Source organism: Styela clava, chromosome 7 (assembly GCF_964204865.1).
Source record: "Styela clava chromosome 7, kaStyClav1.hap1.2, whole genome shotgun sequence".
Lineage (NCBI taxonomy): Eukaryota > Metazoa > Chordata > Ascidiacea > Stolidobranchia > Styelidae > Styela > Styela clava.
Window position 1 is genome coordinate 2,825,393 of NC_135256.1, and position 26,839 is coordinate 2,852,231.

General features: G+C 37.3%; 2 protein-coding genes across 2 annotated transcripts; both read left to right on the forward strand.

Moving 5' to 3' along the window:
- The first annotated feature begins 1,369 nt into the window (after nt 1-1,369).
- Nucleotides 1,370-4,141, forward strand: LOC120328825 (cytochrome b-c1 complex subunit 2, mitochondrial-like). Its single transcript, XM_039395369.2, has one exon. The coding sequence runs from the start codon at nt 1,434-1,436 to the stop codon at nt 2,784-2,786; it is 1,353 nt and encodes a 450-aa protein (XP_039251303.2). The 5' UTR covers nt 1,370-1,433; the 3' UTR covers nt 2,787-4,141.
- Nucleotides 4,142-4,147: 6 nt separating this feature from the next.
- Nucleotides 4,148-25,852, forward strand: LOC120328824 (transmembrane 9 superfamily member 2-like). Its single transcript, XM_078114571.1, has 14 exons — nt 4,148-4,280; nt 8,162-8,332; nt 9,497-9,624; nt 10,399-10,528; nt 11,803-11,933; nt 13,773-13,869; nt 14,560-14,748; nt 15,534-15,638; nt 16,305-16,452; nt 17,077-17,134; nt 17,858-18,017; nt 18,750-19,013; nt 19,562-19,733; nt 22,431-25,852. Exons 1-14 carry the CDS (start codon nt 4,161-4,163, stop codon nt 22,496-22,498), a joined length of 1,941 nt encoding a protein of 646 aa, XP_077970697.1. The 5' UTR covers nt 4,148-4,160; the 3' UTR covers nt 22,499-25,852.
- The last annotated feature ends 987 nt before the right edge of the window (nt 25,853-26,839 follow it).

The following is a 26,839-nucleotide window of genomic DNA, read 5'->3' on the forward strand; positions in this document are numbered from 1 at the left end:
ATTTGAAGGTCTAAGGCGGGGGTCAGCAACCTTTTGTCGCTCGCGGGCCAAAATTAAGGTTGCAAGTCATTGGTGGGCTGCACATATTTTTATAAAGTTGAAAAACCGAACGGATGGTACTTTTTATAATAAAAATCAAGCAGTGATACATCTCGAATAGAATATAGATTTATTTCCTCATAGCATCTCATAAAATCCCATTTGAATATTTTCAGCGCCATTGAACCCTTTGTACTTATAGTTGTTAGGTTATAATATAATTTAGTCTAAAGAATATATTCGCCAAAACGAATGTTTTGTTACAATAATATAGTGAGGAGTCGCGGGTCTAAGGAGTTGGTTGGCATAATCTTGTTTTTGGCATGTTTTAATTTTTAAAGAACTATAAGATAGAGTCACTTGTATAGGAATGTTAGGGTCTTACTACTTACTGAATACAGCGCAAAACAGCGCAAAGAGCGCAAAATAGCGCGAAACAGCGCGAAACAGAAGGAAACCAGCGCAAAACAGAGGGAAACAGCGCAAAACAGGAGACGCAGTCATTACCACCTCCTGCCACGAAAGAACCATGGCGCCTCTCGCCATGGTTTTATGACGCTATTTCCGGTATATTTACAAGGTTATGTACCGGATTATAGGTCATCATGCGAAATTTTATCTACCTTTTCGGTGCTCCAGTAGTATGTGCAGCAATATGTCGCACAACCTGAATCCGCTACACACACACACACACACACATACTATTTTCAAGTTGTGCGCCATCTTGGTGCACATACTTCTGGAGGCCCTTTTTACCTAACCCCAAAGCCAACCATATCCATGTGGAAAAGGTTCTAAATTATGGTACCCAAAATGTGTCACCAGCAGGGGCAGACTTGCCATTACAGCATTACTGGCTACATACGTTGGTTTGTGTTTTTAATTTGCTGCCGTGGTAATCCAACTCAAAACAAGGTGCCCCGAACTCATTGCAAAATTTTTTTCTGCTTCACACTGTTTCCCTCTGTTTTGCGCTGTTTCCCCACTATTTTGCGCTGTTTCCCTCTGTTTTGCGCTGTTTCGCGCTCTTTGGGGTGTTTCGCGCTGTATTCAGTAAGTAGTAAGACCGGGAATGTTATTTGAAAAAATATACTTAGTTGAGCAAAATTCAAAATTTACATTTTGAAAAAAAAATTTAAAATCTTTTAAAATTTGAAAGTTTTATGTGAAATTTGTCAAATTTTTCTCACTGACTTATTCTATGCCAAAAAAATTTGCCACACCATCGGATAATTGAAATTCTAAATTCAAAATTAATTCTAGGATCTGAGAATATCACATTCACCATTACTGTAGCAAATTTTTTTGACAACTGTATTCTTTGTATTCATTAAATATCAAATCTTTTAATCCAGGTTTTGTTGTAGTTTAGTTTGGGTAACAAAATATTCAAAATGATGCTGAGGAGCCCAGCTGCATCAAAGAATATCCAATCTGTCTTGAAACGATTTTCTTCTTCTCAAGTCGCAAAACAAGACTCGAATGATGGACAAATATCCAAAACAAAAGTAAAGAATGGCATCACTGTTGTTACAACCGATATTCCATCTCTTCATGCAAATGTTATGCTCTTAGCAAAAGCTGGAAGTCGCTACGAAAACCCATCTTCAAATTTAGGTATTTCACATTGTCTTCGCGCCGGTGCTTTGCTTAGCTCTGACAAGGATACTGCTTGGCATTACACTCAGTTGCTAGGCAACTTTGGAGGAGATTTCTCAGTCTCAGGTACAAGGGAACATGTTTCTTACAATTTGAAATGTGGACGACGTGTTTGGAGAGACCTTATTACAGAAGTCGTTGCACCGTCTGTCTGTCGGAATAGTTTTTTCTGGTGGGAACTAGATCAAATAAGCAAATCCATGAAAACACAGTTAGCTCACGCAAACACTGACCCAGCGTTTAATCTAATTGAAGCAGTGCACCAAGCATCGTTTCGTGGGGGGCTTGGAAATTCTGTTATATCCCCTGAAGGCATGATTGGCTCTCATACAACAGAAATGGCGCAAGAATTTTTCAATTCCAATTACAACTTGGCCAACATGGTGCTTGCGGGAAACGGAGTAAACCACGACGAGCTCTGCGATGTCGCTGAGACTGCTTTTGAGTTGCCATCAAGAGGATCGACTGGTAAGCCGTCGGAGTTCATTTCAAGCGAGGTTCGACTTCACGAGAGAGGGGACGCAGCTCATGTCGGCCTTTCGTTTTGCGGCTCGGCACTCAATGACCAAGATGCGATTGCTATTGCTGTAGTACAAAATATTCTTGACTCGAGTAGTAACGTAAAACGACAATCTGGACGTACAGATCGTATCGGAAGTGCTGTTGGTAAGAAAGTTGACGGCGTATTTGCAACCTCAGCATATAATGTTAATTATTCCGACGCTGGTCTCATAGGAGTTTACATCAAATCAGATCCCGCTAGTATCGGCCATGCGGTGTCAGCAGTGAGAGAGGAACTCGGAGCAATGGCAGAGGGCGGCATATCGGACAAAGAAGTGACTGCAGGAAAGAATAGTCTCAAATCAGGCATTTTAATGCAAGCAGAATGTTCCGAATCAGTTTTAAGCGATGTTGCAGTTCAAACTTCTCTTCTCGGTGGAGCTGTGTCGCCACAAGAAATATCAGCGAAAATTGACGCTGTGACGACATCTCAAGTAGCCAGAGTCGCAAAGAAAGTTTTTGGAGGAAAGAAAAGTCTTGCCGCTGTAGGAGATATCACTAATTGCCCTTATTTAGCTGATTTATGAATTTCTTTGTGTGATTGAGATAGGTTTTGGACTGATATATGTTATTAAGTTTCATTTTTTCACCTGCGGAAATTTTCAACCACAATTTTGGCCTTGTATTTAATGTTCCAAATTTATTATTTTGAATATTCTAGTATTTGTATTACTGTTAAGCAATGGTAAAATTCATTGATGCTGTAACTGTCACTCTGTTGGAAGTAATTTAGTAACACTGACCCAAAATGCCTGCAAGAAATTTGATTATTAATATATATTATATTTTTGAATGCTTTATTCTTCTATACACGGATTCATAATATTTTCAATCGAAAATTTCAAAATATTAGAGTGTAATCTGCTTTGGTATAATTTTACCGAAACCTGTCATCAAATTCAATGAGGCATGACCTGACAGCAATAGTACTCCCTGGTTTAGACAATTTTTTTCAAACTATTCATGCTTCAGTGCTTTTTTGTGAGGAAACACTCCCAATCTACCGATTGGACAAGGCTTCCATATTGAAGCTTAATTAAAAGTTTTGCACAGGAGTTCAAAACCCTGATATATTTTCTAATGTATAATTCAAAATTTGATAATAATTTGTCTGATATTAACGAGAACTAAAGCCAACAAATTTATTAAATGCTTCGTTCTGCGTCGTGTAGTACCACACTAGTATAACATGTGCAATTGAAATTCTGATGAAAGGAATAATATTAACCTAATTAAGGTTGTGAAATTCTGGCAGTTTCGCTCCAGTGAATCTTTTTATTGATTCAAGCAGAATTCCAATACCATATTAACTGGTGTGCTCTACTCCATACTAAAGACTTGCAACTGTCTTTGTTAACCTAACTAAGATTGTAAAATTCTGACAGTTCTGCTTCATTACATGTTATTTGGCTTCAAGATAGTATTTGATACCTGGATTGAATATTTTGTACAACCAATGGCATTTCCAACTGTCTTTATGCTTACCGGTATTTATTCTCTAGTTTTTAAATTCTGATGGGCAGAAGAATGTTGATTTAACTAAGGTTGTAAAATTCTTACAGTTCCGCTTCATTTCATGTTTTTTTGGTTTAAGATGGTCTTTGATCTAGAGTTCTATACAACCATGGCATTTCCAACTGTCTTTATGCTTACCGGTATTTATTTGCAAGTTCTTAAAATCTGATTGACGGAATAATGTTAACCTAAATAGGGTTGTGAAATTCTGGCAGTTCCGCCCTGTTTCATGTTTTTTTTGGTTCAAGATAGTCTATCTATATAACTATGACTTTTCCGACTGTCTTCATGCTTATTTATTTGCTAGTTCCTAAACATTTATTCCGTGTGAATAATAATATTTCCGTTGTTTTGCTATTCTAAGGAATTATAGTTTTAAAAATACTATGGGTTCCAGAATTGTTTCTTTCACCTTTGTGTTGTTATGTCTGCAAGCAACATACGGTTTCTATCTTCCTGGACTGGTGCCGCATAGTTACTGTCCAAAGGAGACAACTGAGTGTAAGGTAAGGGTCTTTTTTTTTTTTATTCAAAATTTGCAAAGCTATGGTATCTCGTGTTACCTATTTAGTTCCTGTTGGACCAACCACTTGTCTTTATTCTATGCTTTTTCACTGGTGGATTAGTATCATAGTAACTCAACTTAAATTGCCATTGTGAATACGTAAAAATAACCCACTTAGAAGAGTGGTTTTGATTTAGTGACCGTATGGCCAGTCCGACCTCCTATCAAATCGGTTGTTAGTCGTTTAGTTAAGTTATTATTTGATTTGTTGACTGAGGACTTGGTGATGAAGATACTTATTCAACTAATGGAGCATAACAAGTAATCTATCTTAGGCTTAACTGATGGAAAAATCTTGGTACTCCGGTAGTATGTGTGTCAGGTTAGGGTTAGGCCATAATTTTATTCCGATTTCCCTTATCTTAGTTCTATTACGAGTTCGGGGACTGTCTGTGTTAGCCAAGTGAACATACCCCCTGCCCATAGGTTTCAGTCCCTTTATACAACTTGATGTAAAATAGGCGAACAAAATTAGTTACCTCCATATTGGTACACATACTCCTGGAGCGCCGAACTCTTAAATTAATGCAAATGATTGTAAAACGTATTCGCAATTGGAAGCTTATTGGCATTTTCTAAATTATTGCCTACTTGGAACAGATGAAAATAGTTTCTTTAACATTATGTGTTGCTAACAGAGTTAGGTTCCAAGGCACTCACTCGTCACTAGGCTTTTAACCACAAACAACTGACATTCAAGAACATTTTATTTTTGGAATATCTCTTTCACTCAAGTGATATGAACGCGGGTTTTATTTTTAATTTGATGATATTTCCCTTCATAAAATATTAATTCCAATTTTTTAAAATCGAAATATTCAGTGCTCGCGAAGTATCGTATGTGAATCAAGATGGCGGACATCTGAACATAGTATGTGTACCGGTTAGGATTAGGCCATAATTTTACTCTTATTTTCTTTATTTTAGATCTATTACGAGTTCCGGGACTAGCCAATTATGGCCTAACCCTAACCTGGTACACATACTACGTTCTAGTGTTCTTCATCTTAGTTCACATACTTCGGGAGTACCAAATGTTCGATACATATTTTGAATTTGAATGTTCATCCTTGCTACTACCATTTGTGGTCTATCTTCTTTCATCCGTTTTCAAATTAAAATTGCCTGAGGCAAATCTATATTTCTGTATAAACTTGCTTACACGTGTATGTTGTAAGTTTAGAAGTGTGTCTTATTTGAAGCCCTAATACCCTAAAACAATATTGAGTGCCACTTTGGTATGCGATCTCTCTTTACTAACATGATTTGAATTGGATGGTTTAGTTTCATAAACCTTGTAAAAACAGTGAAAAACCAGCAAAAACCTTGCAAAAACGGTGGAAAACCACTGAAAACCTTGCGAAAATGTGCAAACAGAATAAATAGGTGAAACTTGAAAAAAAAAACGATTTTGAGAAATTGAAAATATATATTTTTGATTTTCAATTCCTGTAATTTTTAATTAAAATACTTAATTGAGTATTGCTTTAATAAACTATTTAAATAGAAAACTAAATAGATAGAGAACAGAGGTAGAACAGAGCACCTATTTCTTTGCAAATTTTTTCAGATAATATTTTTTCAAAATTTCAATCCCGTTATTCACTCTGTTTTGAAACCACTTAACAGGGGCTAAGCCAGGAATATTTTTTCAGAGGGAGGGTTTGGAATTTTCTAATTGCCAAGTTAGACCAGAGCAGCTGGCAGGCTAATTAATTACTAATTACTATCATTAGTTACATTTTTCATTCATACAATAATTGAGTGAAGATATGTTTTGCAGAACGCAAATATTCTAAATTTTTTGTGCTTTTATTTGGTGCAATATTAATTTTCAATTATAAGTTAGGACATGATTTACACATCCATTACGAGGAGAGGAAAGCTGACCGGACAACCTAATGGGTCACTAGCACTTAGCGTGATGTGGCAACCATCGAGCCATGTTATGTAGATTCATTCTAGTACATTTCGTGATGATTTATGTTTTACATACGAGTTCCTTCCTTAACCGGGTTGATTTCCTGTGTTTGTTCTGTGAGAGCAGCAACACAGTCCAAATTACAATCGGTTAGATAGATATCCTGGTTTTTAAATTAAATTGGCGTTATTTTTATCAACGATGCTGTCACACAGTATATAAATTATTCTCAAAATTAAGGATTTAAAATACGAAGGATATAAATATTTTAATATTGATTCAATTTAAATTGATCAAACTATTCCAAAATCAGGAATTTTTAATATTGATACAATCATTTCAAATTGTTTTGAATTGTCAATTCAGTTTGGTTTGGACTTTGTGGATAATAATGCAGTGTTGTCTGTCAATTCTGTCCAATGTCAAATATTCCTGATTTTGGAATATTTTTCGAGCAATTCACAAAGTCTCACATTAAAACCATTTGATTTCTAATTTCTTTTCTGCAACAAGATTCAAATTTGTTGAATATACATCAACTATTGTATATTCTTCATTGAACAAGGCTCATTTTGTGGGAACTCCCATCATAGTCCCATGTGTAGGTTAGGGTTAGGCTATAATTTCATTCTGATTTTTCATTATTTTAGTTCTATTACGAGTTCGGGGAATGTCTGTGTTAGCCAAGTGAATATACCCCCTGCCAATAGGTTTCAGTCCCTTTACACAACTTGATGTAAAGTAGGCGAACAAAATTAGTTACCTCCATATTGGTGCACACACTCCTGGAGATTATTTCAGAATGTATCCCTGATAGTAACTTATTCAATTTTGGGTGCTCCCGAAGTATGCGAACCAAGATGGCGGACATCGGAACGTAACATGGGTAACAGGTTAGGGTTAGGCGATAATTTCTTTCCAATTTTCCTTATTTTAGTCCTATTATCAGTTTGAAGACTAGCCAAGAGCCTCCCATAGTATTTGTACCTAAAATTATGGCCTAACCCTAACCTAGTACACATATTACATTCCGATGTCCGCCATCTTGGTTCGCATACTTCGGGAGCCCCCAATTTTGTCATCTGGCTGAGATTCCTAAAACCAGTATTTATTAACCTGAGGTATATTCACCCTGTGGGTGAATTTCCTTGTTTCAGAGGTATATAAATCCAAATCAAAAACAATAAAAATCAAATCTAAAGCAGGAAATCGACCTGATTTTGAATCTGGCTGTCTTTGTGTATTATCTACTACTCTACCAGACATTGAACAGCTGGTTGCCAATGAATAAATGCATCTGTCACATTAGATGAATATATTGAAGTTTCAATAAATGAGCGCCATCCCGAACTTTTTCGTTTTGGAACTTTTTATTCTTCCCTCACCCTCACTTTGCTTTGCTGACTCGGTAAAAAGTGCGAACAGGTTAAGAAACCACTGTTCTAGACCAGTGTTTTCTAATCTTTTTTTTCAAGCGATCCAATTGTCTAAAAATAGATTTTGTATAATTCGTGACCCAAGGAGATGCTCAAATGTTAAACTTGTAGTACTTTTGGGACTGAAATTAAATGAATAACATAAAACAATCAATTTTATATAACATTTATTTCCCTAGAAATTGCTTTAAAGGGAGAAAGTTGCGCATGTTTGCCATTTTTTTATGAAATAATACTCTCCATATATACAATTACTATTAAGCAACATTTCAATACCAAAATTAATTTTTTTTAATAAAATTTACTATAAAAAAATCACCGTAGTTAATTTTAGGTTTTTAACAAAAAAAGCAAGCAACCTAGGGAAATTTTCAGGTGCCCCAGTTTTAGGTTGAGAAACACTGTTTTAAGCCATCTTATACCCACTATTCTTATCAGTATAACTCTAATAAAATTCATTTTCAGAACAAAATTTACATGTACGTGAACAGATTGACGTCAGCAGAAAGTGTTATACCGTACGACTACAGCTCGTTTGATTTTTGTGAAGCACCAGAGGGTACAGGGCAAAAAGGCATCTCAGAGAATCTGGGACAAGTCCTTTTCGGTGAGAGGATTCACACCTCACCATACCAGGTTGGTGTTTGATTATGTAAGATAAGATTTACTTATTTAACTGGTATACAGGCCTGATAGCGACTGTCAAAACAGCGACTGTCATAATGGCAAGTGATTCAAGAGTCTTGTTGCACACTAACACAAATATATTTCTGTAACGTGCTGTCTGACCAAGGTCAGACTTCTTCAGGGCGACTGCATTAAAAACAGCGACTGTTATGATAGCGACTTAACTTTTTGTACAAGAATGACAAAACAAAGTTATGGTTAGGGTGTGGAAGATGGAATGTGTGTGTGGCGGGGCGGGGGGTCTGGGGTGAAAGAGTGCGTGTGCGCGTAAGCCTTAGATTTAATAAAGGAAGTGATGTCGCTTTTGTGGCAGTCGCTGTTTTAAATAAATTGCTGTCGTGTAGTCGCTGTTTTAAATGAATTGTTATCGTGTAGTCGCTCTATTGACAGTCGCTCACTTGATTACGTCACTATTATGAAGTCGCCATTATGGAAGTCGCTGTTCTGACGGTCACTATTTGGAACCCGAGCCATTTAGCCACAGCCTCTCGCCCGGTTGTCAGTCCATGTCGGGTTTGGGATTAGTTAGTTATTTGTTTCATATGCATGGCCGTGATGGCAAAAGAAGTCATAAACGTCAAGTGGTTATGTGAACCATCCTACAGCTATGAGGAGTTCAGCAATCCTCTCGCACATGACTATCTCCCACAGGATTCAAAACTGTAAACAGGGTAACGAGAATATCGGTCGGAGACCGAAGACTTATCGATCGATCCATGCGCTCTTACTCCATAGTGACATCGTGTGTCCCATCACTAATTAATTAATAACTTGCTAATTATACGACATTATTCATCCAAAATTAATGGGCTTTTGGTCCGAGATATGATGAATGCACATGCAAAAGTTGGAGGAGATTCAGCTTTCGTGAGATATCGAGTAATATACGAAAGTGTCTAACAGACAAACAGACAAACACACAACCAGACAAATACCGATCTTACGATCGATAAGTAATCAGTGGTGCGGTGGCAAGCGCTTAAGAGTCTGAGACTGAGTTATATTATTTTGGTGACTTAAGTTATCCAGATTCTTTGTTAAATTGAAACTCCAGCCTCTCTAATAATGGTTTCTCTTGTAATATTTTTTCTAAAATTTTGTTTCTCATTTCAGTTCAGTTTTGATAAGAATGAAACTTGTGTGAAAGTTTGCACAAAATCTTACAAAATGAGTAACACTGAAGATAAGAAGAAGGTGGAATTCCTGAAATATGGAATGCTATTCAGCTATGAGAACCACTGGTAAGTCTGTTTGTACTGCTCTATACACGGCTATATGCAAGCAGATTTTGTTTGTTTATAGCATAATATGGTAGGCTTACTCCCGTAGTGTATCTACCAGGTTAGAGTTACGCCATACTGGTAAGTCTGTTTGTACTGTTCTATACACGGCTATATGCAAGCAGATTTTGTTTGTTCATAGCATAATATAGGGTAGGCCTACTCCCGTAGTGTATCTACCAGGTTAGAGTTACGCCATACTGGTAAGTCTGTTTGTACTGCTCTATACACGGCTATACGCAAGCAGATTTAGTTTTTTTATAGCATAATATGGTAGGCTTACTCCCGTAGTGTGTCTACCAGGTTAGAGTTACGCCATAGTTTTATTCCCATTTTCCTTATTTTTGTTCTATTACGAGATCGGGGAATGTCGGTGTTGGCCAAGTGAACCCCCTGCCCATAGGTTTCAAACTCTTTACAGAACTCTATGTAGTCATAACCTAGTAAAACCTAAAACAACCAAAAACCCTAAAGAAACAAAAGCAGCCTAATCGGATAACAAATCGAATAACAAATCGAATAAGAAATGAGTAAGCACGCATTTTATTTGTGATCTCATTTGACCTTCCAATTTTCTGCTTTTTTATCGATCAGCCAGTATATTCTTCTGTTGAACATTTAGAAATATTCCAGAATGTTATTAGATTATTCTGTTTCAGCCGCCTTGCCATTATTCTCATGTAAATTTATCATAGTGTCTCGCATGAAAAATCTCAATCAATTTTTCTTATTTAGGATTGTGGACAACATGCCAGTAGCCTGGTGCTACAAGACAAGTGTAGGACAGCAATACTGCAGCACAGGATTCCCGATTGGATGTTTTGTGGACAAGCAAGGCCGCCAGAAAGATGCTTGCCAGATGGACGTATGTATTGTTTTATATACCGGGTGGTCAAGAAATAGATTCTTGTTTCAGGGCTGATCAGTTTCAATATATTACCAACTTGCAGGTCTTCTTATAGACCAGTGGTTCCCAACCTTTTTACTCTGGCGGACCGGTAAAATTAAATTAAATGTACTCGCGGACCGGCAAAAATTGGAATGTTCGGAACAGAAAAGAGTAACATATATGTGCTTAATATAATGCAATGTCGGGCACTCAATATGCTTTTAGACAAAAAAGGCACACTTGAAAACATTTCACACGAAGAAAATCTATCAAATATTGTGTCGGCCAAAAATTGAAATAAGTGAAACATAAAATAATACCATATATTTGCGTAATGAAATGCAGTGTTGGGCACCCATTATGCGTAAAAAGGCATACATAAAATATCTCACTCAAAAAAAAACATGTACATGCCAAATCATGTAAAAACACAATTAACTCTAGTGAGAATTTTGCTGTTATTTCGTTTTCAATATAAAACTGCAAACGAGGCCTCAAAGAAGTTTCTGCAACACGTGGCTCTGCAGCGGCGTGTAGCCGATTTCTGTGCTCCGTTTTATTCAAGCTTTATCTTTTTCATCGGGTTCATAATATTAATCCCTCTGCAGTTGACCGACAGCTCAAACGATATGAAGTTCGGTAAAGCGATTGAGACGGCATAAAAACAACAAAACAACGAAATTTCTTGCGGACCGGCAAAAAAGCTTCGCGGACCGGCGGTTGGGAACCACTGTTATAGACAAATGGTCAAACCCTATCTTAATACAACCAAATACTCCAATCGGGTAAAAAAATAATCATACCTAATGCAAGAAAAGACAATATTGAAAAAGTAATGGCGTCTTTGAGTTCTGAAAATTTAAATTGATTTTTCTAGTAGTAAAGTGTTTTTACAACAACAATGTTCCAATCCAACAAGAACAACAATTTTGGAAACGTCCCATAGGCCTGTAATGACTTCGGCTCCATAGCCATGGATAATCAGGACTCAAAACTACAATATAATAGTCTCATATTTCAAAATTGAGCTTCAAACTTTCAAATCAAAACGCTCCAGCTCCATCTCTAATAAAAAAGTATGGCTCCAGCTACCCATCAAAAGTATTCTTGTCTTGTTTCAGCTTGACACTTGAAAAATAAATCTAAATTTTGCTTGTAGCTGGATAAAATCTTTTTTCGAGAGCATGAATTGCTTTGAAGAATCGTTGTCCGTCCATCCCTACTCTAAACACTTTATTGTCTTGTTACAGCCAAAAACTTTCATCGATCCACAGACGTTCTATGTATTCAACCATGTTGACATCAAGATTAGATATCACAGCGGGAAAGCAAAAGACTGGGTCGGGGCCAGACTGGTTCGAGTGACCGTGGATCCTAGAAGGTGAGATGTATACCAGGCTTCCCAAACTTTTAAGCTCTAACCCAGGGGTGGGTAACTTCTCTAGTCGGCGGGCCAGATGTGGGAAAATGAAGTTCTCGGCGGGCCGGATTATAACATGAATAGTATTCAATATCTTAATAATCACATATTTATTCGCTAATGCAAGAAAGAAAATTATAAATCGTGTTTAAAGTAAAGTTTAAACTACAAAAAAATAACCAAAAAACACATAATGAATTTATCATAATGTACTAAAAGTGTAATAATGTAATATCATAATGTACCGATGTACAGTCAGCGGGCTGTTCAAAATCTCGTATGTTGCCCACCCCTGCTCTAACCCCTTCCAATATAGGGTGTCCATGGGGTAATATAAATTTTTAAAATTGCAAAGGGATTTTATTGATACCATATATTGTTTTGGCCCTCACAGATGTATTAGATGAAGTAAAAGTACTTAACAATTACTAAAAAACAACAAACCTGGTTAAAATATATTGAGAACTGACTCCATAAAAAAATTCAAATTGTAAAGGGATTCTATGGGCACCCTGTATATTAAAACTTTCCTTGACACCTGTTCAGGTTTAAAATTCCAAACATTTCGATATATGCATTTCCAATGTTGTTAATGCCTAAACGGTATAACAATCAAATTCGGCATAATAATCAGTCGGCATTGCCATTGCTTCTCTGATCCTATGTTTTCTCTCAAAATAGGGGATTTATGTTTTGCACTAGTCTCAATAATTGTGTCTTGAATCAAAAGTCTAAAATAATACAGCTCTCTATGTGAAATTTGTGTACTCTTCTTTGTGACATCTTGTGGGGTCACGACCCCTAGTTTGGGAAGCCCTGGTGTATATTAATGTTTTGCCAGACTTTTTCATCCCATATTCGCGCCTCCGCACCAGGCTGTGCAAAGGCAGTCATTGATATATAAGAATCTGTAAGGAGTAACTATTTTTTGACGGCCCTTAATCTTTCTGATGCAACATTGGCTGCCCAACAACTCGACCCGCTAAGCCGGCAGGGGTCGGCAACCTACGGGCCGCGGAGTAATATAATCCGGCCCGCGACGCTTCACTGAATTATAATAACAAAACAGGAGTTTTGACGATTTTATTCTTTACGTAACAAAATTTATTGTGGGACAGGTGTAGACTAAATTATATTATAATCTAAGTATAAAATTCACAATTATTCGTTTAATAAGCTTATAATATAATTGTAATTAGACAAATGGCAACAAAACGCAGAAAAGTTGATGCTAAGTGCAAAGGGTTCAATGGCGCCGAAAATATTCAAATGGTATTTTTGAGATGCAATGCAATACGAAAATATTTCTATATTCTATTTGAGAGATCACTTCATGATTTTTATTATAAAAAGTATCGTCCGTTCGGTTTTCAACTTTCTAAAAATATGTGCCGCCCGCCAATGACTTGTAACCCGTAATTTTGGCCCGCGATCGACAAAAAGTTGTAGACCCCTGCGCTAAGTCATTTACTCTGGCCCTTGTCAAAACTCAGATTTTTCTCATTCGAATAAAATCCTAATCTGGCTGTTTATGTTTTGAAAATTTGATGATTTTTTGCTTTTGTGGCTGTTTTTAATCTTTTGCCATTTTCACTTGGTGCCTTTATTATTGTAATGCTGAGTGATGGCCGCATACCGCATTACGCATTTTCAGAATCTGGATTTCCCGGGATCGCAACATTAGGCTGTATAGTTGCAAAGAAGAGCAATTTTCCTGCAACAACAATAATGTTACAAAACTACCAATATGTACACATCATGTTCAATAAAAGTCTCCTACAATTCCATATTTTTTTTCAGTTACAAAGACGATAAATGCTCTGGTGCACCTTTAGGAATTCTGAAGGATAATAAAGATGATGTGACAATTCCTTACACGTACAGCGTATATTTTATTGTAAGTCATTCCAGTCATATATGTAGGCTGTAAACTCTGTACTTTCGTATTGTGTGTACCAGGTTGGGGTTGCAGGGGTTTGTAACCCGTGGTCCGCGGGCTAAATTGGGCCCTCAAATAAAACTTGTGCGGGCCGCAAAACGGGTTTGCAATTTAGTTTAATCTGGCACGTGCAAGTCCATTTTATTATCTATGCCTATGACGTTACAATGCTCATAATTTTATTCTGGTTTTTCTCATTTTAGTTCTATTAGGAGTTTGGGGACTGTTTGTTTTAGTCAAGTGAATATACTCTCTGCTCATAGGTTTCAGTCCTTTTACACAACTTGATGTAAAGTAGGCGAACAAAATTAGTTACCTTCATAAGGGTACACACACTTCTGGAGCGCCGGAAATTTCTTTAGGTCAGGAAATGCTCGTCAATTTCCACATTTCACACTTGCGTGTGAATTTTATATTTTATTGTAAGGCTAACTAATCTCATATTCTACATGGACTGGTAACCGGTCGTGGTTTTCCATATGTTTTATTCATTTCTTAGTGTATGCTTGTGGTAACCATAAGTTGGTTATCAATTTTCACTCATTGTAAGGCTAAATGAGTAAACCCTTATTCTGATTTTATAAACTTAGCTATTAAATTTAACCGGTTTAACGTTTTTATCCCTAAATTCAAAATTTGAATTTACAGCCAGACGATAAAATAGAATGGGCGTCGAGATGGGACTATGTTTTGGACAGTTTACCAAATACAAATATCCAATGGTTCTCCATCATGAATTCGTTGGTTATCGTGTTGTTCTTGTCCGGTATGGTCGCAATGATTATGATTCGATCGCTCCATAAGGATATCGCAAGATATAACCAAACGGAATCTCAAGTAAGTGGTTGGGTCTGTTTCATATTTATAACTTCTTTTGATAACTTTTCAACTCGTGGTTGGGTGTTCAATATGATCAATTTGTAGATTTATTGGGACCATTATCATGTCCTGATCTTCCTGGGTATTTTTAAGCAACAAGATTCCATCAGCAACAGCAGCCCACTAAGTCATAGATTCTCAAAGTGCTCCATACAGAGCTCCAGGCCTTCTCAGAGAAACCTGGCTCTGTGTGCTATTTTTTTACTTATTAAAATATTGATCCTAAGTGATTGTTTAAATATGCATGTAACTGCTTTTCGTGTTATAGTTGAACTATGTATGTCTGAAGAAGTCTCAGACGAAACGTTACAGAAATATATTTGTGTTAGTGTGCAGCAAGACTCTTGAATCACTTAGGATAGTTATCTCTACTCTTGCTACAGCATCCTTGCAATATATGCATACGGATCCATCGGCACAAAAGCATAGAAGAAGGATAAGTAGTTAATCTCGCAGAAACCAAATAATCAGCGCAAGTTAAAATATTGACTTGGCTAATTTTTGTAACTGTTCAAAAAAGCAATATCTGCATTAATAAATTTGAAAAGCCGCAAATACATCCGAGTCATTAAATCAAGTAATATTAATTTACACAAGAACATTATTAATCGGTAAAGAACAATGTTTTTTTGTTTGTTTTATTTCTATAAATTCATTTATTTAAGTAATAAGCTACCTCTTTACAGGCTCCATAACACCAAAAGTTTGAGAACCCCTGATAAAGTTCATAATTTGTTTTCCAGGATGAAGCCCAAGAGGAATTTGGTTGGAAACTTGTTCACGGCGACGTCTTCCGATCTCCGAAGAAACCAATGTTATTGGCTGTTCTTAATGGTGTTGGGATACAGGTGTAGTTGTTGAATTGGATTATTTATTTCAGTCTATCACATCGCTTTTTGATTAGTCAAATTTAAAAGAGCTAATAAAATAGAGAAATAAAAAGAAAGATCAAAATGTGGTCTTTGGTCCATAATGACAGAAAAAAGTCCAGTTCTGAAAAATGTGACAGACTACTTTGAATTTACTGCAGTGATTTGCTCTACTTGTCAGCGACGATTCGTGAAATGGGAAATGTCATTACCAGAGCAGTGGCGTGTCAAACTTACCTGCTGCCCCTGGCGAGTTTTTGGTAATGCTGCCCCCTATACCTAACTTTAAAAATAGTTTGGGGGAGAAACAAATTATAGATGTTGTTTTACATGATATTAAATGAAGTAAAGGCCAAGTGAGAGTGAAATGTTTGTTAATATTACTAATTAAATCATCGAACTGAGCAACAAAATCACCCCTATAAAGTGCTGCCCGATGCGGCTGCCCCTTTGGCCCCCCTCTAGACACTGTTACCATTTTATTGGAGACGGAACCAAGCTTAACATAACACTAGGAGTTGGAGCTAACTGACATTTAGTGACTCCTGCTTCTAATTATTTCTCCACATTTATACTTCTTTTATACTTCACACAATTAATAAAATCTTTGCTTTTCAGTTTATAATTTTCTTCTTTAACTTTCAGATTTACGTGATGGTGTTTGTAACCTTGATATTTGCTTGTTTGGGATTCCTATCTCCGGCAAACCGTGGGGCACTCGGTACGACATCCGTTGTATTGTTTGTTTGCCTTGGAATTCTGTCTGGTTACGCTTCAGCAAGATTTTATAAAAGTGAGTATAGTTGTGTATTGTTTTGGAAGGGGCCTGGAACGGTGGCACAGTTGGGGAGTTTCCGGGGTCGTAACCCTCTTTTAAAATATTTGGAGAAGACCTAAAAAGTCGTTACTAAGATGCGATTTTCACAGGGATGATTTTGTTATTGTTGCATGTGAATTATGGGGGCGCTGAATTTATATTTTTGCCCCCTCTCCCCCCTTTTTTTTTTAAATCCATGGACTGGAATTCTTTGGAATTCAAACTTTTGATAACTCTTGTTTGGCGTGAATTTGTATATTTAGGTTGAAACGCTTTATACCTGGAATAGTTCAAAATTCCATGTTCCAATTGATTTCAATTATTATTAATTCAAATGGGCGGATTTTTTGTGTATGGTAATTTCCGCTATGATGGAAAAGATTTCTAATAAAAATGATAATCAATACTCGCTGATTCTTTACATATTAAATATTATCCAGACTCTAAGACAAGTCCACTTCAAAAATTCTTTCCTCCAGAAAGGTATACATACCTGTGGAAAACATACTTTCGAGACATACCCAACTATAGCCCCCATTACTAATAGGCTTATTACATCAACTTTTTGAAACTCCTAAAAAAATGAAATTTCTTTTTCAGCATTTGGAGGCGAGCGATGGAAAACCAATGTCATGATGACGTCCTTCTTAGTCTCTGGGTGAGTAATTGGTATTTTTATATGAATAATTGATTGGAAAGGGGCCATTACCTAGGCCAGTGGTTCTCTGACGGTGGGGCGCACCCCACAAGAGGGCGTAGACAATTTTTTGAGGGAGTGAAACTAATTAAAAATAAAAATATATGTTAGAATTGATCTTGTCCGCCTTGTTTTGAATATTTACATTTCTTGATTGTTTGAATTGATTTATTATGTACACATATTTTCAATGTGTTTTTTGAATGAAACATAAGACGAGAATATCGGTCAGAGACCGAAGACTTATCGATCGAAAGTTAGGGTATCCCCCAAAACAGCGCTCTTACTCCATAGTGACACCTTGTGTCCCATCACTAATTAATTAATAACTTGCTAATTATACGACATAATTCGCTCAAAATCAATAGGCTTCTGGTCCGAGATAAGATGAACGCACATGCAAAATCTGGAGCAGATTCAATCTCGCATTCGTGAGATATCGCGTGCATCTAACAAACAAACAAACAGACAGACAAATACCTATCAACATACTTACCGATTAAAATCGATAAGTAATAACTGGATAGATGTTGAAAGCACCTTTACAAATAAGAAAAGGCATTTAAAAATAACTGGGTGCTAAGTCTGTCATGGATCACATAAAGAAGTTCCCTGAGTCATATGGTGGCCCACACAACGTATGTTGCTTTCCTATAATCTCCTAATTTTGCCTTCAATTTCCAGAACAATTTTTCTCGTCTTTTTCTTCATGAATCTGATTCTATGGGGAGCTGGAAGTTCAGCAGCAATTCCATTCTTTACTCTCGTAGCCGTACTTGCTCTGTGGTTTGGAATCTCCGTTCCTCTCACATTCATTGGAGCATACTTTGGATATAAGAAAAGGGTAAGAGATAGTTTCATGCTTTTTGTTTGGATAGATTTGGGATATTTTATATTTTACATACTGTGAGTCGGTATAAAATTTTTGGGGCTCCCGAAGTATGCGAATCAAGATGGCGGACATCGGAATGTAATATGTGTACTAGGTTAGGGTTAGGCCATAATTTTAGGTATAAATACTACGGGAGGCTCTTGGCTAGTCTTCGAACTGATAATAGGACTAAACTGAGGAAAATTGGAAAGAAATTATCGCCTAACCCTAACCTGTTACATTCCGATGTCCGCCATCTTGGTTCGCATACTTCGGGAGCACCAAATTTTTTTTATTGTTGCACCAAAATCTGCCTCCACAAAAGGTTTTTGAAAAGAGATAGATTGTCATATTGAACTATCGGGATCTGGCTATTTTCTTGTGGAAATTTCATTTTTAGATCATTTTACAACAAGTTGAACATTCAAGTGCTCATGGTTGCTAATTTACTATTCAATAAGAATCTTCAGAGTATAGCTTACCAGCTCTATCTTGCTGTTCTAGCATACAATTTATTTTACACTGTGGTACTTTTATCGGGTATTTTATAGATGTTTTATGCTATCATAAGCGAGTAGACCCGTATGACTATTTTGTGGTTAACCTGTCTTAAATGTTTTTATTTTTCATAATAAAACTTTCATCTTTTTAATACAGATTTTCAAAGTATAAATAGAAGATTAAATCGGATAATTTTTATTTCAGCCAATTGAGCATCCAGTCCGCACCAATCAAATCCCGAGACAGATCCCCCCTCAGCTGATCTACACGCAACCACTATCTTGTATCGTGATGGGTGGAATCCTTCCGTTCGGTTGCATCTTCATCCAACTATTTTTCATCCTTCATTCCATCTGGTCACATCAGCTTTACTACATGTTTGGCTTCCTATTCCTTGTTGCCATAATCCTGGTCATCACCTGTAGTGAGACAGCTGTACTGTTGTGCTATTTCCATTTGGCTTCTGAGGTGAGAATATTTCAACTTAAAGTAAACTTAGATCTCTATTTTGGGCGCTCCGGAATTATGTGTACCAAGATGGCGCACAACCTGAACTGTAAACTGGTACAGGTTGTGCGCCATCTTGGTACACATACTTCGGGATCACCCTATTTTGGACGTTTAAAGCCATGCTTGAATCTTGTCTATGTGGGTATCAGTCAATAAGATCATTTCTTATAAAAAAATAAGCAACCAAATGTAAAATAAATTCAACTAAATTACCAGCAGTTATTTGAACCACCCTAAGGTGGCGAGGAGTTCACCAACTCTCTTGCACGTGATTACCCCCACGGACCCACGCAGGGTGATCAGAAGTGCGAGGACAAGTGTATTCCTAACGCTTAGCATGATGGGGGGGCATTATTAAACTAAAGGCTATACTTAGACTCGTTCTTAATCCCGGGAATAACTTAAATGATAAGGTAAAAGGCGATCATACAATTTGGAATATCTTTCCTGGTCATCCTATTCACTTCCTTCCATATGACCTATCAACTTTAACCTTTACATTCCAGGATTATCGTTGGTGGTGGCGTTCGTTCCTGACGTCAGGATTCACAGCAGTTTATTTCTTCTTGTATGCAATGCATTTCTACGTTACTAAGTTAGCCATCGAAGGAGTCACGTCAGCTATTCTCTATTTCGGCTACACATTGATTATGACGATCATGATTTTCCTTTTCTGCGGTGAGTGTTATGTATGAGATATTTTCACGCCTACAGGTGTAGTCAGAAATTTCTATTAGGAGGGGGGTTTTAGCTACTACGAAAAATTGCCAAGTTCGACTGCAACAGCTTGCAGGTCCGGTCGGAAACCGTAAAATGTGGGTTTTCAAGAGCCTTCATGGTCGAAAAATCGTTTTAAGCTACTACGAAAAATTGCTATATATTATACAGAAAAGTGCTTTTTTTACATTACAAAAAGGGATCCTAACAGGAGGTGCATCTCTGAGAAAAGTTAATAAGGGCACTCACTTCGTAGTAAAAATAGACTCATCTCTGAGCAAAATTACATTCACTCACTCAGAAGTAAAAGAGACTCATCTCTGAGCAAAGTTACGAGCACTCACTCAGAAGTAAAGGAGACTCGTCTCTGAGCAAAGTTACGAGCACTCACTCAGAAGTAAAGGAGACTCATCTCTGAGCAAAGTTATGAGCATTCACTCAGAAGTAAAGGAGACTCATCTCTGAGCAAAGTTATGAGCATTCACTCAGAAGTAAAGGAGACTCATCTCTGAGCAAAGTTATGAGCATTCACTCAGAAGTAAAGGAGACTCATCTCTGAGCAAAGTTACGAGCACTCACTCAGAAGTAAAGGAGACTCATCTCTGAGCAAAGTTATGAGCATTCACTCAGAAGTAAAAGAGACTCGTCTCTGAGCAAAGTTATGAGCATTCACTCAGAAGTAAAGGAGACTCGTCTCTGAGCAAAGTTACGAGCACTCACTCAGAAGTAAAGGAGACTCGTCTCTGAGCAAAGTTATGAGCATTCACTCAGAAGTAAAGGAGACTCGTCTCTGAGCAAAGTTACGAACACTCACTCAGAAGTAAAGGAGACTCATCTCTGAGCAAAGTAAAGGAGACTCGTCTCTGAGCAAAGTTACGAGCACTCACTCAGAAGTAAAGGAGACTCGTCTCTGAGCAAAGTTATGAGCATTCACTCAGAAGTAAAGGAGACTCATCTCTGAGGCAAAGTTACGAGCACTCACTCAGAAGTAAAGGAGACTCATCTCTGAGGCAAAGTTACGAGCACTCACTCAGAAGTAAAGGAGACTGTCTCTGAGCAAAGTTATGGGCATTCACTCAGAAGTAAAGGAGACTCATCTCTGAGGCAAAGTTACGAGCACTCACTCAGAAGTAAAGGAGACTCGTCTCTGAGCAAAGTTATGGGCATTCACTCAGAAGTAAAGGAGACTCGTCTCTGAGCAAAGTTATGAGCACTTACTCAGAAGTAAAGGAGACTCGTCTCTGAGCAAAGTTATGAGCACTTACTCAGAAGTAAAGGAGACTCATCTCTGAGCAAAGTTATGGGCACTCACTCAGAAGTAAAGGAGACTCATCTCTGAGCAAAGTTACGAGCACTCACTCAGAAGTAAAGGAGACTCATCTCTGAGCAAAGTTGCGAGCACTCACTCAGAAGTAAAGCAGACTCATCTCTGAGCAAAGATACGAGAACTCACTCAGAAGTAAAAGAGACTCATCTCTGAGTAAAGTTATGCGCACTCAATTCGAAGTAAAATAGACTTATCTTTGACCAAAGTTATGCGCACTCACTTCGAAAGAAAATAGACTTATCTTTGACCAAAGTTATGCGCACTCACTTCGAAGTAAAATAGGCTCATCTCTGACCAAATTTATGAGCACTCACTCTGAAGTAAAAGAGACTCATCTCTGAGCAAAGTTACGGGCACTCAATCTGAAGTAAAGGAGACTCATCTCTGAGCAAAGTTATGAGCACTCACTTCGAAGTAAAAGAGAATAATATCTGAGCAAAATTACGGGCACTCACTCAGAAGTAAAGGAGACTCGTCTCTGATCAAAGTTATGCGCACTCACTTCAAAGTAAACTGGACTCATTTCTGAGCAAAGTTACGGGCACTCACTTCAAAGTAAAAATAGACTCATCTCTGAGCAAAGTTATGGGCACTCACTTCGAAGTAAAAATGACTCATCTCTGAGCAAAGTTATGCGCACTCGCTTCGAAGTAAAATAGTCTCATCTCTGAGCAATGTTACGGGCACTCACTCAGAAGTAAAGGAGACTCGTCTCTGAGCAAAGTTATGAGCACTCACTCAGAAGTAAAGAAGACTCATCTCAGAGCAAAGTTACGAGCACTCACTCAGAAGTAAAGGAGACTCGTCTCTGAGCAAAGGTATGAGCACTCACTCAGAAGTAAAGGAGACTCGTCTCTGAGCAAAGTTATGAGCATTCACTCAGAAGTAAAGGAGACTCGTCTCTGAACAAAGTTATGGGCACTCACTCAGAAGTAAAGGAGACTCGTCTCTGAGCAAAGTTACGTGCACTCACTCAGAAGTAAAGGAGACTCATCTCTGAGCAAAGTTATGAGCACTCACTCAGAAGTAAAGGAGACTCGTCTCTGAGCAAAGTTATGAGCATTCACTCAGAAGTAAAGGAGACTCATCTCTGAGCAAAGCTATGAGCATTCACTCAGAAGTAAAGGAGACTCGTCTCTGAGCAAAGTTGCATTCAATCACTCAGAAGTAAAGGAGACTCGTCTCCGAGCAAGGTTATGGGCACTCACTCCGAAGTAAAATAGAGTTATCTTTGACCAAAGTTATGCGCATTCATTTCGAAGTAAAATAGACTCATCTCTGAGCAAAGTCAATCATGACATTCAAACTAATAAATTTACATTTAATTTCAGGTACTATCGGATTCATAGCTTGCTTCTGGTTTGTGAGTAAGATTTACAGCGTCGTCAAAGTTGACTGATTGTTCCAACTGGGGAGGACTAAAAAAACGTGACTTTTCAAACACCGACAAAAACAAAGAAAATAGCTATATATATAATACAGACACACTGGAAAAACACTTTTACTGATGAAGGGGAATTCCCATATTGTGATGCTTTTATTTTTGCTTTGTAGTTTTTATTGGTGCCACGAGAATCAAAGTTAAGAGGGGAGAGGGGGGGGAAATGTTTTAAAATTGTTGTACTTAGTCCAATTGTGATTTTTTTTTTTATGGGAAATCCATTTATGCCTTAGTCTGAAGAATATACAGTGTGGTCGCTAGAAAAAACAGAAAATTTGTCAATCAGCCATTTATTTTCTAAAAGAATAACTTTTACATAGTTTTCTCAACAACTCAAAACGAGAATATAGGTCGAAGACAGAAGACTTATCGATCGAAACTGCGGTTTCAATTCATGACTCTATAGTGACACCGCGAGTTTCATCACTAATTAATTAATAACTCGCTAATTATACCACATAATTCATCCAAAATTAATAGGCTTCTGGTCCGAGATATGATGAATGCACATGCAAAACCACGCCTTCGTGAGATATCGCGTGCATCTAACAAACAGACAAATACCTATCAACATACTTACCGATCTAAAGATCGATAAGTAACAACCTAGAATAAATAAAAACGAATCAAAAAAGAAATGAGTAAGCACCCATTTTATTCGTTATCTCATCTAAACTTCAAAATTTCTGATTTTTTAGCGACGACCCTGTATTGTTGCCATATTTTTAAAATTTGTGACATCTTTGGAAATTTGTGTCAATAGTGAAATGAAAAGCTGATAGGAGGATGCCATTAAACCGAATAAATTCTTGGCATCTCCATTGCAGGGATAGCTCATCCATATATGTTTGTGCTTGAATTTCAACTCTTCTATCAATAATCCCCACATCAGTTGAAGGCTCGTCCCCTTTTTTGGATTGCGAAATGACACGTGGTTTCGTCACATAAGTGATCAAACTTGTTAAAATAATACAACTTTAATTGAGTGCTCTTAATTCTTCTATCAGTGCTCATTCTACTTTTAGTTAGGTTTTGTGTTCGGTACAAAATTCAGTACTCTTGTATTGTGTGTACCTGGTTAGGCTATAATTTCATTTCAATTTTCCCTTATTTTAGTTCTATTACGAGTCCGAGGACTGTTGTGTTAGCCAAATGAATATACCCTTTGCCCATAGGTTTCAGTCCCTTTACACAACTTGATGTAAAGTAGGCAAACAAAATTAGTTACCTCCATATTGTAACACACAGCGCCCAAAATTCTAATGATAGCCGTGTGGTGGTTTTGTGGCAAAGCATCACTGATGTTTTATGAATATTGTGCAGTTATATTATTGTCCTTGAAATACCAGGACCTTTTTATTTCTTTTGCATGTGGAAGATTGTCATTTTGTGTCCTATAGTTTATTTTAATTTGTTTTGTAGCATTCGCTAGAGATGGACTGAAATGAGGATTCTCAATGGTACTGTTCATTTGGTACTCCCGTAGTATGTGTACCAGATTAGGCCATAATTTTATTTCCCCCTACTCATAGGTTCCAGTCTCTTTACACAACTTGATGTAAAGTAGGCGAACAAAATTAGTTACCTCCATATTGGTACACATACTTCTGGAGCGCCGTTTATTTACTATCCGATATGACAGATAATTATGTTAACCACAATTTTGAAAATAATCGCCGGCAAAATTCAGACATATTTGAGAAATGAAAAAATCGAAATCTGTGGTTACATCCCTTTTTCAGAATTTTCAAACATACTTTGATGTTTCATTTTTCAAACTTATACCCTTATCAAATATAATATTGAAGAGGGGCTCTGATAACAAATGTATTTCCAATGTATCCTGTTAATAAAAGTGCACTTTCCATATAGTTGTAAATAGTAGTAGCTCATTGTAATTTATTATATTATTTGTCGGAGTACTTGCTGTGATTCGTGATACGGACAATTATATCGGGTGGTCGCTATAAAATCAAACAGCTGTTTATTTTTACAAAGAATAACGTTTTTGAAAGCATGTGTTATATAACACTCATAGGTGCGCAAAATGTCATTCGTGCACTTCAGAGCGGCGTCTTAACCAGAAGTCCAAGCTCGTCTAGCGTTTGGAAGATCAACTTGTGGTATATCGTTCCAATTCAACCTACCTTTAATCGTGATCTCATCTGACTTAAAAATTTTCTGCTTTTCTAGCGATCACCCTGTATGTTAATGCTTATAGTGGCCTTCATTGGCATGGTTTCAATTTTCAGGGTGTTAAAACGATGGGCCTGAATATATTATCATGAAATGCCTCTCGAATGTTCAAAGTTTTATTTGAAAATACCTGGTATCTAATCATGGTTTGAAACAATATTTACCAAAGTATTTCAGTAAAAATCACAAGAGTTAAAAATTTTGCATTGTCTCAAAACCATGTTTACAATCTCTGCTCTTCTGGGTTAGAAGCCTTAACAAAGATCGCCCTTGGGGACAACCTTGAGACTATGCATTTGTCCAAGGCATTTAAAACAGGGGTGTGCAACAGGCATACATGGCCACAACACAGCCGCCAAGCCAGTGTGGCCCTCAACACTCAGATTCTATTATGTGTTGAATCCTAATCTGACAGTTTATGCCCAAAAGGCGCACACATGGGTAAAAGCCATACTTTTTTTTGCTCTTCTCATTGCGTTAAATCTTTCGCTGTTTTGCCTGGTGCCTTTAATATTGTAAGGCTTATCGATAGTCTTTTTCATTGTGAGAATTTTTCATTCGTTGTGTACATGGAAAGACTGCGTGTCCCAGTTAGATGTCTGAAGTTGGTTATATGACCTGCAAACAAATGTTGCACACCCCTGGTTTAAGAACTTCACAGAGACCTTTGTACAATGTCTATTTGGTAACTGAATGGAGACTTTTGAAATGTGATAGATTTAATCATTTTAATCAAAGTTATGGAATAAATCAAGCTCAACTTAGTTTTAAGTTGTACGAATTTTGATAAAAAAATATTTTTTGCTGTTAACTACTCATTTCGTTCGTGACATTTTTCTCCATAGCATTCTGGTTCTTTAACAAGTAGTTTCTGAATTTTCAAATTTGCATTCAATATACCCTGATTGATTTCCCAGCGTACACAGTGCCTAACCTTGGTGCCAGAAATGTTTGTTATCGAAACAACAATCTAGAAATGAAGTTATTGTGGCGAAACAACAATCTAGAAATGAAGTTATTGTGGAATTAGTGTTTCTTTTTTACCGCTTTGTCTGTTCAATTCCAAGATATAATCCTGTAATTAAAGAAAATAAAAGCTACGTGTATGAAGTTGAATGTCTGTCTGTCTGGAATTTTAGAGGCGAAGTCAGGATTTAGATGTATGTTGACAACTCAAGATGGTTTTTCAGAGAAATGTTCTGGAAATGACTTGCAAGGAGTGTTGATGATAGCGAGCGAGTGTGAGGCCGTTCCAGTGCGGTTTTGCATCCCATGGGTATGGGCAAGAGGACTGGAACCCTTGTTGCCGTAAGGTGGCTCATGTAACCGCTGGTTGGATATGGTCTCCTCTGCCATCAAGTCCATGCATGTGAAACAAATACCTTGATAATCCCATGGACTAGAAAGGCAATCGATTGCCATATCGTATTGACTTTCGCAATAACAATGTTTGATTCCCCACTTTGTGAAGAACGAGTTAGCTCTAAACATTCATCTGAGTGTGTTAATTCTGTAAGTTGTCTCTGTTGGGCAATTTGCTAAAAAATTTTGATATTTCTAGATAGTCTCATTGGATCTTGGCATTCCAGTGGTCGAACTTAACTTTGCAGCTCATGTTGAGGGCGAAAACCTATCAACAAGCTAACAATATTTAAAGTAGATTATAGTCTATTTGTCTTAAATCAAAAACTAGCAACTGGGCCACTTTTTGCAGATTTGACAGGTGCCAGATCAAAAATTCTATGACAAACTAAACGAATGATATCAGCTACAAACAGGTGGCAATTGAAATGAGGTAGAACTCTCACGATCCACAGCCTCTCATTCGGTTACCATTCCATGCCGGGTATGGGATTAGTTAGCGCCAGATAGATGGACTTCACATCTTATTCTCACTCCTAATTAATATTATTAGAATCCTGCTATGATGCAAAAAAAATTGCAAGACACAGCGCGGAAATCCATTAAAGCTGAGGAAGTTTCAAATCGATCAATTTTCTTTTGGTAGCTGGGTCTCGTGTAGTCCCGTACCTAACGTACTTCTAGTGGACGTAGCATAACAATTTTTTGATATGTCAATCCTAACCCCCATCTGACTACGCC